Genomic DNA, 13,323 nt, shown 5'->3' with positions numbered 1-13,323 from the left:
TCCTCTACCAAGTTTGTTCAAATTATGCCCTTTGGGTCAAATTTGATCCTGACCCGCGGGTCACAAAATTGAACATTATATACGCTTATATCTTGCTTATTTTGTGAAAACTTTAAAAATATTCTTGTCCTTAACTCTAGGACCTAGGGCTACCACATTTTGTATGAAGTGAGGTATAGTAGTCCTCTACAAAGTTTGCTCAAATTATGCCCCTGGGGTTAAATTTGACCCAGCCCAGAAGGTCACAAAAGTGTACATGTGCTTAAATAGGGCCTATATTTAAGTATTTGCACATGCAGAGAAATTTGTTTCAGCCTTTTTTTCAGCAGTGGAGCGATACAGGGCCATCATGGCCCTCTTGTTTAAATACTCAAAAAATAAAACCGTGTTCATGCTTGCAAAATCAAAGCATACACATGTATATAATGTGTATATATATATATATATATATATATATATATATATATATATATATATATATATATATATATATATATATATATATATTAGTTAAACTTAAATTGATTGACCATCGATAAAAAGATATATATATATATACTTGTAAAACTAAAAATTAAATATGTATGTTTCTATTACATCATTTAGGACTTATATTTTCAGACAAAGTAGAGTGAAGCTTAAAACAGTATCCAATCATAACAGTCAATTTTGGGAAAATCAACCTTATAATTATTTTCTGTGATGGTCAATGTCATAATTGGTTTAAAACTATATTGAACTGGAAGTTTTCTTTATTTTAAATGATAACATTTGCTTGGTCAGCCATAATTGTCACAATCAAGTGGTCTTTTTACACTGTAGTTTTCTCACTGACTATGGGTTTGTTCTGAGAATGAGCCACACAAAGTATCGTTGGGGAGATGAGGTGTCAATTTTATGTTTATCAGTCTTTCATAATCCAGTATACCTGTAAAAAGTGAATTTGTAACTAATAATCACACAATATACACAATTAAAATTGTATGCATTTAGATTTATTTAGTACTGCACATTAATCATTTTCCAAAAATATGTAGCAACATTATATTATATAATGCTGCAATACTAAAGTAATTTACTAATTAAAGGTCGCTGATGTGTAATGGATGTGGTGTCCACCTAATGATCTGGAGGTCACTGGTTTGATCCCCAGTGTGGAAGCATTCTTAAGAAATCTCCAAGAGACACCCAAGTACTGGTTCTAGGCCCAGGAAACGAACTCAAGAGCATTTCACATACATGTATGTAGTTAGTACTTTAAATTTAATCGAACTTAAAATTGAATAAAAATTAAAAACTGAAACCCTTATTAATACATTTTATTTTGAATCAAGCAAATGTGGAAATTCATTAAAAATAATGAGAAAAATTTAAAAATTCTACTTTAAAGTAATCATGATAATTTAGATTATTTTCAGAATATTTAATGATGATAATGATACAATCATATATTACCTAAATGATAAAAATAAACATGTAATGTTAATTTATGAAAAAAACGTTTTAATTTTATCAATATCATGGTAATTACAACTAGATACAGGCAATTAGATCAGAAACGTGCATTAATTATATTAATGATCAACCCAGACATTTGTAGTGATTTATGGTCACTATTTTGATGTTGTTTACAAAACCAACCAAACCGAAAGTGAAACTGAATGCATTGCGTTTCGCGATGTAAACATTAAATATTTGTTCAGTTTGAGGAAGCGAATCGATAATAGACGTTGGAATATGTATGCAATACAGACTATCATTGCCGAATGTAGTACTGGCTAAAAAATACCTTTTATGACAGGTCATGTATAGAACGTTAATGTCTGGGTTGTTCATTAACCCATTTATGCCCAGTGGACTCTCCCATCCTTCTAAATTGGATCAATTTATTTCCAAAAGTAGGGGTGTCTGGTATATTTATTTCTATATTTAGAATATTTCTTACAGAAATTTCTTTAAGCAAACAGCGCAGACCCAGATGAGACGCCGCATTATGCGGCGTCTCATCTGGGTCTACGCTGTTTGCAATGTCCTGGGTTAATATAATTAATGCACGTTTCTGATCTAATTGCCTGTATCTAGTTGTAATTACCATGATATTGATAAAATTACGTTTTTTTCATAAATTAACATTACATGTTTTATTTTTATCATTTAGGGAATATATAATTGTATCATTATCATCATTAAATATTCTGAAAATGATCTAAATTATCATGATTACTTTAAAGTAGAATTTTTATACATTGTAGTTTACTCATTATTTTTAATGAATTTGCACATTTGCTTGATTCAAAATAAAATGTATTAATAAGGGTTTCAGTTGTAAGTTTTAACCCATTTTTAGTTTGATTAAATTTAAAGTACTAACTACGTACATGTATGTGAAATGCTCTTGAGTTCGTTTCCTGGGCCTAGAACCAGTACTTGGGTGTCTCTTGGAGATTTCTTAAGAATGCTCCCACACTGGGGATCAAACCAGTGACCTCCAGATCATTAGGTGGACACCACATCCATTACACATCAGCGACCTTTAATTAGTAAATTACTTTAGTATTGCAGCATTATATAATGTAATGTTGCTACATATTTTTGGAAAATGATTAATGTGCTGTACTAAATAAATCTAAATGCATACAATTTTAATTGTGTATATTGTGTGATTATTAGTTACAAATTCCCTTTTTACAGGTATACTGGATTATGAAAGACTGATAAACATAAAATTGACAACTCATCTCCCCAACAATACTTTGTGTGGCTCATTCTCAGAACAAACCCATAGTCAGTGAGAAAACTACAGTGTAAAAAGACCACTTGATTGTGACAATTATGGCTGACCAAGCAAATGTTATCATTTAAAATAAAGAAAACTTCCAGTTCAATATACATTTTATACCAATTATGACATTGGCCAACACAGAAAATAATTATAAGGTTGATTTTCCCAAAATTGACTGTTACAATTGGATACTGTTTTAAGCTTCACTCTACTTTGTCTGAAAATAAAAGTCCTAAATGATGTAATAGAAACATACATATTTAATTTTTAGTTTTACAAGGATATATATATACATACATATATTATAATATCTTTTTATCGATGGTCAATCAATTTAAGTTTAACTAATATATACATACACATTTTATACATGTGTATGCTTTGATTTTTTTCTATTGAAGCCAAATTAATATCCCATTAGATAGATAGATAATATCACAGCAGTATTCCTATTTTGTCTGCAAGTACTGCAGAAATCATGGATTATTATTTTACTGAGTCAGCCTTAATCTTTATATTATAATTGTTAAAACAGATTAAGATGTGCATTATACAACTGAGGATGCATCAAGATTAAAAAATGGTACATGTATAAATTAATAAAGAATCAATAACAATCAGAAACTGTGCATTTTTTACAGTATTGTGTGAAAGGATTTGAAGTAATGATGTGTTTTTGAAATATGATTTATGTGAATTTGAATAAATATATAAAATTTAGTGATTTTCTCAGACAAAAACTGTTAATTACATACTAAAGTATTCAGAATGTATTATTGTAATATTCATTCGAATTTTTTAGTACAAAAAGCACTTTTCCCTGGCATTTGTATTTATAGTAATTGCATATTTTATAATTCTGACAGCATTTATAAACTGTGTTCATGCAAGCATGAACACGGTTTCATTTTTTGAGTATTTAAACAAGAGGGCCATGATGGCCCTGTATCACTCCACTGCTGAAAAAAAGGCTGAAACAAATTTCTCTGCATGTGCAAATACTTAAATATAGGCCCTATTTAAGCACATGTACACTTTTGTGACCTTCTGGGCTGGGTCAAATTTAACCCCAGGGGCATAATTTGAGAAAACTTTGTAGAGGACTACTATATCTCACTACATACAAAATGTGGTAGCCCTAGGTCCTAGAGTTAATGCCAAGAATATTTTTAAAGTTTTCACAAAATAAGCAAGATATAAGCGTATATAATGTTCAATTTTGTGACATGCGGGTCTGGATCAAATTTGACCCAAAGGGCATAATTTGAACAAACTTGGTAGAGGACTATAAGATGTTACTGCATACCAAATTTGGTAGCCATAGTCCAAATGGTTTTCGACAAGAAGATTTTTAAAGATTTCACAAAATAGGCGCTTTAAAAGCGTTTATTCAATTTTGTGACCCCCCGGGGCAGGGTCAAAGTTGACCCCAGAGGCATTATTTGAACAAATTTGGTAGAGGTTTATTAGATGTCACTACATACCAAATTTGGTAGCCCTAGGCCCAATGGTTATGGACAACAAGATTTTTAAAGTTTTCACAAAATAGGCCCCATATAAGCGTATGTTCAGTTTTGTGACCCCGGGCAGGGTCAAATTTGACCCAAGGGGCATAATTTGAACAAACTTGGTAGAGAACTATAACATGTCACTACATACCAAATTTGGTAGCCCTATGCCTTATGGTTAAGGACAAGAAGAGTTTTAAAATTTTCACAAAAAAGGCACTATATAAGCATATAATTGATTTTGTGGCCACCGGGGCAGGGTCAAATTTGACCCCTGGGGCATAATTTGAACAAACTAAGTAGAGGACTATACAATGTCACTACATACCAAATTGTGTAGCCCTAGGTTATGGTTATGGACAAGATTTTTTTTTAAGTTATCACAAAATAGGCATTATATAAGCATATGTTCAATTTTGTGACCCCCGGGGAATGGGTCAAATTTGACCCTAGGGATTAAATTTGAACAAATTTGGTAGAGGACTATTAGATGTCACTATATACCAAATTTGATAGCCCTAGGCCGGATTGTTATTGACAAGAAATTTTTTGAAGTTTTCACAAAATAGGCCTTATATAAGCATATGTTCAATTTTGTGACCCTCGGGGCAGGGTCAAACTTGACCCCAGGGGCATAATTTGAACAAACTTGGTAGAGGACTATAAGATGCCACTACATACCAAATTTGGTAGCCCTAGGCCAATGGTTATGGACGAGAAGATTTGTAAAGTTTTCACAAAATATACCCTATATATGCATATGTTCAATTTTGTGACCCCCTGGGCAGGGTCAAATTTGACCCCAGGGGTATAATTTGAACAAATTTGGTAGAGGACTATTAGATGTCTCTACATACCAAATTTGATAGCCCTAGGCCCAATGGTTATGGACGGGAGATTTTGAAAGTTTTCACAAAATAGGCCTTACATTGTATTTAAGCAAATTTTCAATTTTGTGACCCCCAGGGCAGAGTCAAATTTGACCCCAGGGGCATAATTTTAACAAATTTGAAAGAGGTACACCCCAGGAACATTCCTAAGAAATTTCATCAGAATTGGACCAGTAGTTTAGGAGAAGATGTTTAAAGGAAAAGTTTATGCATGGATGCACGATGGACACAGGACCTTTGGCCAGTGGAGCTAAAAATCAAATTAAACATTTAGTTTTGATTTAAAATCAGTTTTTATATGCAAGTGTCTATTTCACTTATAAATTAAAACAGCATATTATTCATTATTGAAAAGATTATTCCAAGCTTGATGTCATATTTCAACTTTGCATAGTGTAGTTAATTGAACATTGTATTGAACTGTATGGGCAGCTATATTTTTTAATTTATGTATGTTGTATTATACAAAATGCATTATTTCTACCACAAGTAGACCATATAAGGCTTACTGCTACTAAATAGGCACTGGTATGAATTTGACACTGTTTTTGATGCTCATACAAAACTTTAATTATTACTACACTTTAGTATATTAAATATTTTCAAGTTTTTGTTCAACATTTTTTGCAAAAGAAAAGAGTGTCTTAATGCATTTGAAAATATACTTAAAACAAACTAAAAATGCATTTTAACATACCTTTTTCCGGGTAAAGTGTATTTGGGATGATAAAAAATACACTTGAAGAGTATTAATGCTGGAAAAATGCAGAAAAAAATACATTTGTTTCTGTTAGAAGTGTGTCTTGTCTGCATTTTTAAGTGTATTAAATGCACATCAAATGCAGATAAATACAATGCCAATACTGTTACATGTATTGTAATGGACATAAAATGCACTTGTTCTTGTAATTTAATGCTTTAGTGAATTGAAATAACCTTTTATAACGTTTTAACAATTAATAATACCTTCTTATATAAATTTTCTTTTGAAATGTGACACTTAAATGATTTTTGCACCACTAGTAAGAGATATAATTTGTGCTCATAATGCTTTATCATTACACTACAAAATATCATTTGTTGTATGAAAATTACCCGTAAAATTCATGTGAACGCTCAAGAGATCAATAGCAGCGTGCTATACCCTGCTCCTTTTTACATGGCTTGATGGTATTTAGTCCCCAATTCTACATGGCTAAGGGAAAATTAATGTGCAGATTTGACAAATAAGTCTTAACTGGGATCTAATAGGCAGACTTTCATATTACTTGTATTTAATTTAAATCATGATCTGAATTGCTCTTTGGCAAATCTTTGTTGGTCACAGTATGCAACTGAATTTTGTTCACTTTGTAGTGATTATATTTCCTATATTTATCAGACAACATCTTTCTTCAAAAGTTTAACATGATTGCTTGGTTAATTTAGAAACAAGATCAATGCATCATAACATAAAATGAAAAAATGTGTAATAGTAAAAATGGCAGCAAAAAAGCAATAGATTATCTGCCTTAAATCTGAGACGATATGTTGATGTATTGGAATTTCTCATAAATAATGTGCTCCATAGTTGTATAATTGTATAGTCGCATGCATGAGTGGTGTCAATGTCACAATACCAATTAAAGCCTATAATTTACTAAAACAATTTGAAGTTTGATGTGAGTGTTTTTCAAGATCTGTTATATATAATTATATATACATGTATATATATATTGTTGAAAAGTTAACATGCAATAAGTTTACTGTAATTAAGTGACAAATAGTTTTACTGATTTGGTTGGATGCATATATGCAGATATATCATGGTTTGTGCAGAGGACAGTAGCAAAAACAAGAGCTGTCTCCGTAGGATGACATACGCCCCCGATAAACGCTTTAATAGAAGTTATGAGCATTTTTCAAAACCTAAAAGCCGACCCTAAGTTCAAGGTCAAAGGGGTCAAAATTTGTGTGTGTATGGGAAGGCCTTGTCCATATACACATGCATACCAAATATGAATGTTACATCTGAAGCGACATAGAAGTTATGAGCATTTTTTTGAAACCTAAATGCAAAGTGTGACGGATAGACAGACGGACAGTGCGATCACTATATGCCCTCCTTTGGGGGCATAAAAATGTGTTTCACATTGTTTTGGTAAATTAGTAATGTAGTTAAAAGAACAGAATCATCAATTATAAAGTTATTGATTATAAAGTGTTGCTGGCATATTTGATGCATTCATCTAGCTATAACAAGGTCCCTGTTTTATCCCCACTGGCACCGAGTGAGGGTTCTCAAAATCTTTAAACAATATAAATAACTACATATAGGGTCGAGAGCCTTGTTGATATGGGGGCTAAACACCTGAAATCAAAGCGACCCAGGTTAAAGGCCGAGGCCAAATAAATAAACCAGGGCAGAGGCCGCATGAGCCTGCTATACTCTGAACAAGTATTGTTTCTTCTCAGAAAACTGGCTTAAGTGTCTTACTAAGCTTTAGATTTTGAGTTTCAGTGCAATCAATCTAAAATAAATTGGTCAAATTATAGCTAAAGAAACTTCAGCGTACAGTTTATATAGTATTGACAGACCTGTAAAGTCGCGCCAGTCAAAAATCATAAAAAGCGACATTTAAAGTTATGGTAGCCAGAACTAGTCAAATTGAATAATAATTTGTAAAAAATAAACATTCTGCACAAATTCAATTATTTTTTTTACCTGTGTGCATGAATCATTTCAGTCTTGATGGTTAGTGAACTATGTCAAAAGCACCATATCTATGAAACACTTGTTTTTTTAATAGTGCAATGTTCCACAGAAATGATGCTGATGATTATTCTACACGATGATGAATTATTAGATATATTTCTAAATTCCATTTCCACCAACAATTCGGTTATTCAACTACCAGTTCACATGCTTCATACACAGTTGAAAATAACACTATTTCACTCAACAACCGTGACACATGTACTCAATTTTTCAATTTTTCGCAATTAAAATTGTCTTCTACTGTTATTGTTGTTGTTGTACTTTTGAAAGTAGTTCGAAAGATGGCGACCATTAACCCAGAGATTGATTTATGAAATAAATCGTCTGCTGATCCAGAGTGATCTATTAACGTCAAATTAAACATTACTACTTCCGTTACTAGATACAAGCCACGTGTTTTCAGTGTAAGCGTTCTAAACATAGATGGTGACGTCACTGCGTTATTGTTATTAAGACCGGTGTGTAACGCGTTGTTGTTGATACGCCTTTATTCATTTATAACATTTATATAATAAAAAATACAACAATACAGTACCGTTAGATCGTCAACTCAAATCGATTCACAATACATACAACCAATTACAATAAAACAAATACAACAAAACAGTACCGGTAGATCGTCAACTTAAAATCCGGACAGTCACATATTAGTGGTTAAACGTGCGAACATAAACTGCTTTTAATTTTTTACTCAGCGTTGTTGGACTTCAGATGTGTGAACAACTATCCTTTGCCCTTACGCAGCGGGAAATAATGACGTAGTAGATTACAGTCAATTAAAATCCACATTAAACAATGCCGCCTTTTCGGTTTGACCGCTAACGTGAGACAATCGATATGATAACAGGACCCCTGTTAATTGATCGATTTTTACATGTAGCGTAGTCTGCCTATTCGGGTAGGCATTGTCATGGAGACGCTGCAGATATATACAGATTCGAGGTGCAGTTAAGCCTAAGATAAGGTACATGTATATATGGATTTTGTACATTCCGGGACATTTGACAGATTTCCGGGACAGCGGGACAAGTTCTTCATTTCAGGGACTGTCCCGGACAATCCGGGACGTATGGCATGTATGCCTTACGAGCTTTGGTTCCGTTACTCTGCACTTGTCGTTCATGCCCTCTATAATTATAGGAAGTTTTAATTGAATCCCTTCAATTCTTATGCTCTTTAAAAGCAGGAAAGAACGACAAACAGAAGAACAGACTATGAGATTACAGTATGTCTCCTTTTGGAGTAAAACATCTATAATATTTTATTGACACTTAGAAAATACTTTTTCAATGTTCACAGTAATACAACTAATTCATGGTTTTCTTTATGTCCTTTGAAGAAATGGCCCAAATATCCACTACTAGGTAAATAATAACATTTGCCCACAATTATTTAGACCATTGCTACACCAAAACCCAGCTTTTGTACTATCAAAGTTCATTTTCCGCCCCCAATACTCACCTCCCTGGCAGTTTGTGATGTTATTGAGCCCAGCACCAAGACAGTTATCCTTGGGCGTACAGAAACCAGCATTGTCAGGATTTTCGGTGGCGTTTTGCAGGGAACTAGTGGGTCCTATGAACCTCCAGAGCTTAATCCCTTGACTTGAACTTACGTCTCTCGAATACATGCCCGGGACACTCCTGTCAAAATAAAATGTTTGTAACAGTACTGCACTGTAGTTAAACCTTTACAACTTAGATACGTATTTTCACACATTTGGAGTCCCTTAAAAGTTCAATTTAATTAAAGACCTTTTTTTCTAGATTCAAGTTTTAAAGGCTTCAATTCCAACTCTTAGATACTGGTGAGCTGCAAACAGCATAACATCCAAACAGACTGCGAGTTACTCGCAGGCTGTTCTGGTTTTATGCTGTTTTCACATAGTCATTTTCACTTTGCTTCTGAGTGGGAAAGCGTTAACTCCACATAAAAATACAACTATCTATTGTATTTAAGATAAGGACAAAAACACAAAAGAACTGAACAATTACCTGCAAATATCAGATGAAAACACATGCGTCACCGTGTCTTTTGGAAGATATGGCGGGCCCAAGGTACCATCTACAGGACAATATTTATTATTGAATATTCAAGAAGATTAACCACTGATGATTCTCCCAAAAAGTTACCAGATATCAAACTTAAATAACAAATATATTGAAGTAACTTTTTGATCAGCACATTGAGGTTTCATACTGACATCCCGTATCAGAATAATTCCACTTTATCATGTTCATATTTGTAAAACAGTTACCTATATTGATTATATTTATGGTTCCCTGCTTCATGATATCAGTTTTGTAAAACAGTTACATTTATTCACCATATTTATGGTACCCAGCTTGATGATATCAGCTTTTTAAAACAGTTACCTTGATCCATTAAATTTATCTACGGTATCGGTAAGTTTCAATGCAATTTTAAATGCAGTATTCTTTTTGTTTTCTAAAGTTTTGACACCAAGATGACTGCTACACACGCACAACTTTGTCAACTCTTTCCAAGGCACATAACCCAGGAATACATGTATGTGGATCACTGGGGTTGGTGAAAGGCCTTGCACATCTACACTTCATCATGATGACATAGTTAAAGTTTGAATTTAGTCGCTTAAGCCTTTAACACTAAGATACATATTTAGACGCATTTGCAGTCTTTTAGAAAGTTAAATCAAATAATAGACCTTTCTTACTATATTCAAGTTTTAATGGTTTCATTTCCAAACCTTTGATACTGATGCAATTCACACAGGCTTATCAAGGACAACATTATTCACAGAATTGTTTGCTTCAAGGAAGTATCTTCTAAGTGAAATGCAGATTTAGTGAAAAGTGTTGTCCCTGATAAGCCTTACCCACATACATGTACCTTATACCTCATTTTTCTTGAGCAAGGCTTACCGTAATTACTCTATGTTTTCGGACACTCTAAGTTTTCGGACACCCCGTTTTTTAGCAAAAATAATTATTTTTCGTGACTCTTAATTTTCGGACACACAAGTTTTCGTCCATAATTAATGTCTCTAAGTTTTCAGACAGTCTATTTTACAGCGCTATTTTACCAATTTTCGGTCCTGTTTTCGATATATAATGACACTTCGATCATGGGGTTTTACAACCAGATTAACTTCATAAAACATGACAGGTGCATGCCTGAGGGCAACGGACCATTACATATGCGTTATAGGGTAAATAACCCTGTAAACCGGTATGAATCAATGGTTTCGCCCGATAGCATAAGTGTTATGACAATTACCAGGGGTAGTGCCAGTTAACATGAGTGAATCCACATGAGTGAACCACGTGACCTATGTATCGGTCAGCTTAGCAATTAGTGACGTCACAGCAGAACTGTGCTATTATCTACCGCAATGGTACTTCCCCTTCTCAGTAAAATAACTGACAAATACTAAACGCTTCAAAGTGTGATGCTCCCTTTTGCAAGTTTTACGAACAATGGAAGGTGTAAGACAACAATTATCGGAAATGAACAAACAAAGAATTCATTGTTTTCTTTTTTGCGTTAATTACAGGTTCATACTAGCGAGTATCTGTACATTACATGCTCATCTTTGAACTCGTTGGTCAAAGTACAACCTTGTAGTAACGATCTGTCAAATAAATTAAGCATTTAAAATTATTTAAAATGCAGTGCAAACACATATAACTGTAATTCATACTATACGGCATGGTATTTTACAAGCGCGTGCTATTACCCGTAGTCGTTGATACAATTGACGCAATTTCGGACACTTCAATTTTCGACTCTAAGTTTTCGGACACCTGTATTTTGTGAATATTTTTCTTATCTAAGTTTTCGGACACGAAAATTTTTTATTATTTTTAAGTGTCCGAAAACATAGAGTAAATTACGGTAATTAATTAAGCGCATTTATATGCTCACCAGTTCCATTGATCATATTGGCCCATACTGTGCTCCAAAAATTCAAGTAACTGAAAAAAGTTATAAAATTAATGTCAATGTAATTAATAATACCATCAACCAGATCACTTTCAAAAGGATAATGAATTTGAGGTTGCCATGGCGTAGTGGATATGGTGTCTGCCCTGCAACCGGGAGGTCATGGGTTCGATCCCCATTTGAAGCGTTCCTTTGATCTCCCCAAAAGACACCCGAAGTACTGGTTCTAGTCCCATAATAACAGACTTGAGAGCATTTTAATAAGCCTAAGGCTTTAGATGTATTGGGTTAAAATATATAGTTTTAAACTTAATGAATTTGATCATCTCTGACATTAAAACAAAAAAATAATCATCATAACATAAAAAAATCCTCATCACAATATTGACACTATACTATGTGCATTGGAATATGACAACAAACTAAGAATGCACATTATTTTGGTGAACTTTTACAGCAAAACAGTTCATTTCATTTTTTGAAAGTGTTCTTCCAATATTCTGTCCATACATTTAGTAAATTTACCACTTTTCCATTATTTTTTCATAAACAAAAGTTATTGTGTTTTTATTATTTTAACTGCTTGGAACTGTTACCCAGCTTCATGATATCAATTTTGTAAACCTGTTATCGTATCCATTATATTTATCTATGGTACCCAATTTCATATTATCACTTTTGGTCATACTGTTTCCTTGATTTATTATATTTATATATGGTACCCAGCTTCATTAAACAGTTACCTTGATCCATTATATTTATCAATGGTACCCAGCTTCATAATGTCAGTTTCTCCAGTGAACACTGTGTACACTCCATCATTTGTATTATTTTTCTGAAAATTGTATTGAAATTCTAATAAACATGGATAAATTATGATTTACAATAATACATAACCAACCCGCCATAAACTAAACATGCCATTATTTTAGAATGTGATATACACGTACCCAAACCAGGCTATACTTTTTAATACACCCAATGCACAAATCTAAAAAAGTTACATAGGTTCTCCCAAAATTATGTAAAGATTAAAAATTGGATGGAACTTATTAAAATGTTTTTTACAAATAAATAAACATGTATTAAAGTAAAACCCCCTTATAACGGAATGCGTCCCATTTGTTTATTATTGATTTCCACAAAGATACCACTTTATATATTACAAGATGACTCAACATCATTTGACACAGCAACAATAATGAATCATAAGTTTTCAAACATTTGTCCTTGATGTTTTGTAAACATGTATTCCACCTAGTTGAAGTCATAAACCCATGTCTATGAATCACTTTAGCCTTGTGAAACAATAGCAGGCATGTGATCCTGAAGGCAATTTACCAGTGTGCTACACAAGAGGCTGTTGTTGTTGTTTAGAGGTTAATAAACAAGGCTAGGAAAACAGCTGTCCAATATGGCTGGGCCACAAAGCATGCAATTTTTGTGAAATAATGTCAAGTT

The 13,323-nt window shown here is 33.1% G+C and overlaps 2 protein-coding genes across 9 annotated transcripts in view; one reads left to right on the top strand and one right to left on the bottom strand.

Moving 5' to 3' along the window:
• LOC127870950 (E3 ubiquitin-protein ligase RNF166-like) overlaps positions 1-13,323 on the top strand; it is a 194,950-nt gene that overhangs the window by 42,790 nt on the left and 138,837 nt on the right. The window lies entirely within an intron of this gene.
• Positions 1-13,323, bottom strand: part of LOC127870945 (lysosome membrane protein 2-like) — a 48,187-nt gene that overhangs the window by 14,436 nt on the left and 20,428 nt on the right. For all 8 annotated transcript variants that reach the window (XM_052413545.1, XM_052413544.1, XM_052413542.1 and 5 more), the window contains exons 6-9: positions 12,606-12,697; positions 11,845-11,894; positions 9,933-10,002; positions 9,400-9,581 (exon numbers count right to left, since the gene is read on the bottom strand). In XM_052413545.1, coding sequence (XP_052269505.1) covers positions 9,400-9,581; positions 9,933-10,002; positions 11,845-11,894; positions 12,606-12,697 — 394 coding nt within the window. The remainder of the gene's footprint in view (positions 1-9,399; positions 9,582-9,932; positions 10,003-11,844; positions 11,895-12,605; positions 12,698-13,323) is intronic.

Source organism: Dreissena polymorpha, chromosome 3, assembly GCF_020536995.1.
Source record: "Dreissena polymorpha isolate Duluth1 chromosome 3, UMN_Dpol_1.0, whole genome shotgun sequence".
Taxonomy (NCBI): Eukaryota; Metazoa; Mollusca; class Bivalvia; order Myida; family Dreissenidae; genus Dreissena; species Dreissena polymorpha.
Note: the sequence above shows the minus strand (reverse complement) of the source record. Positions and strands in the feature narration are given on the sequence as shown.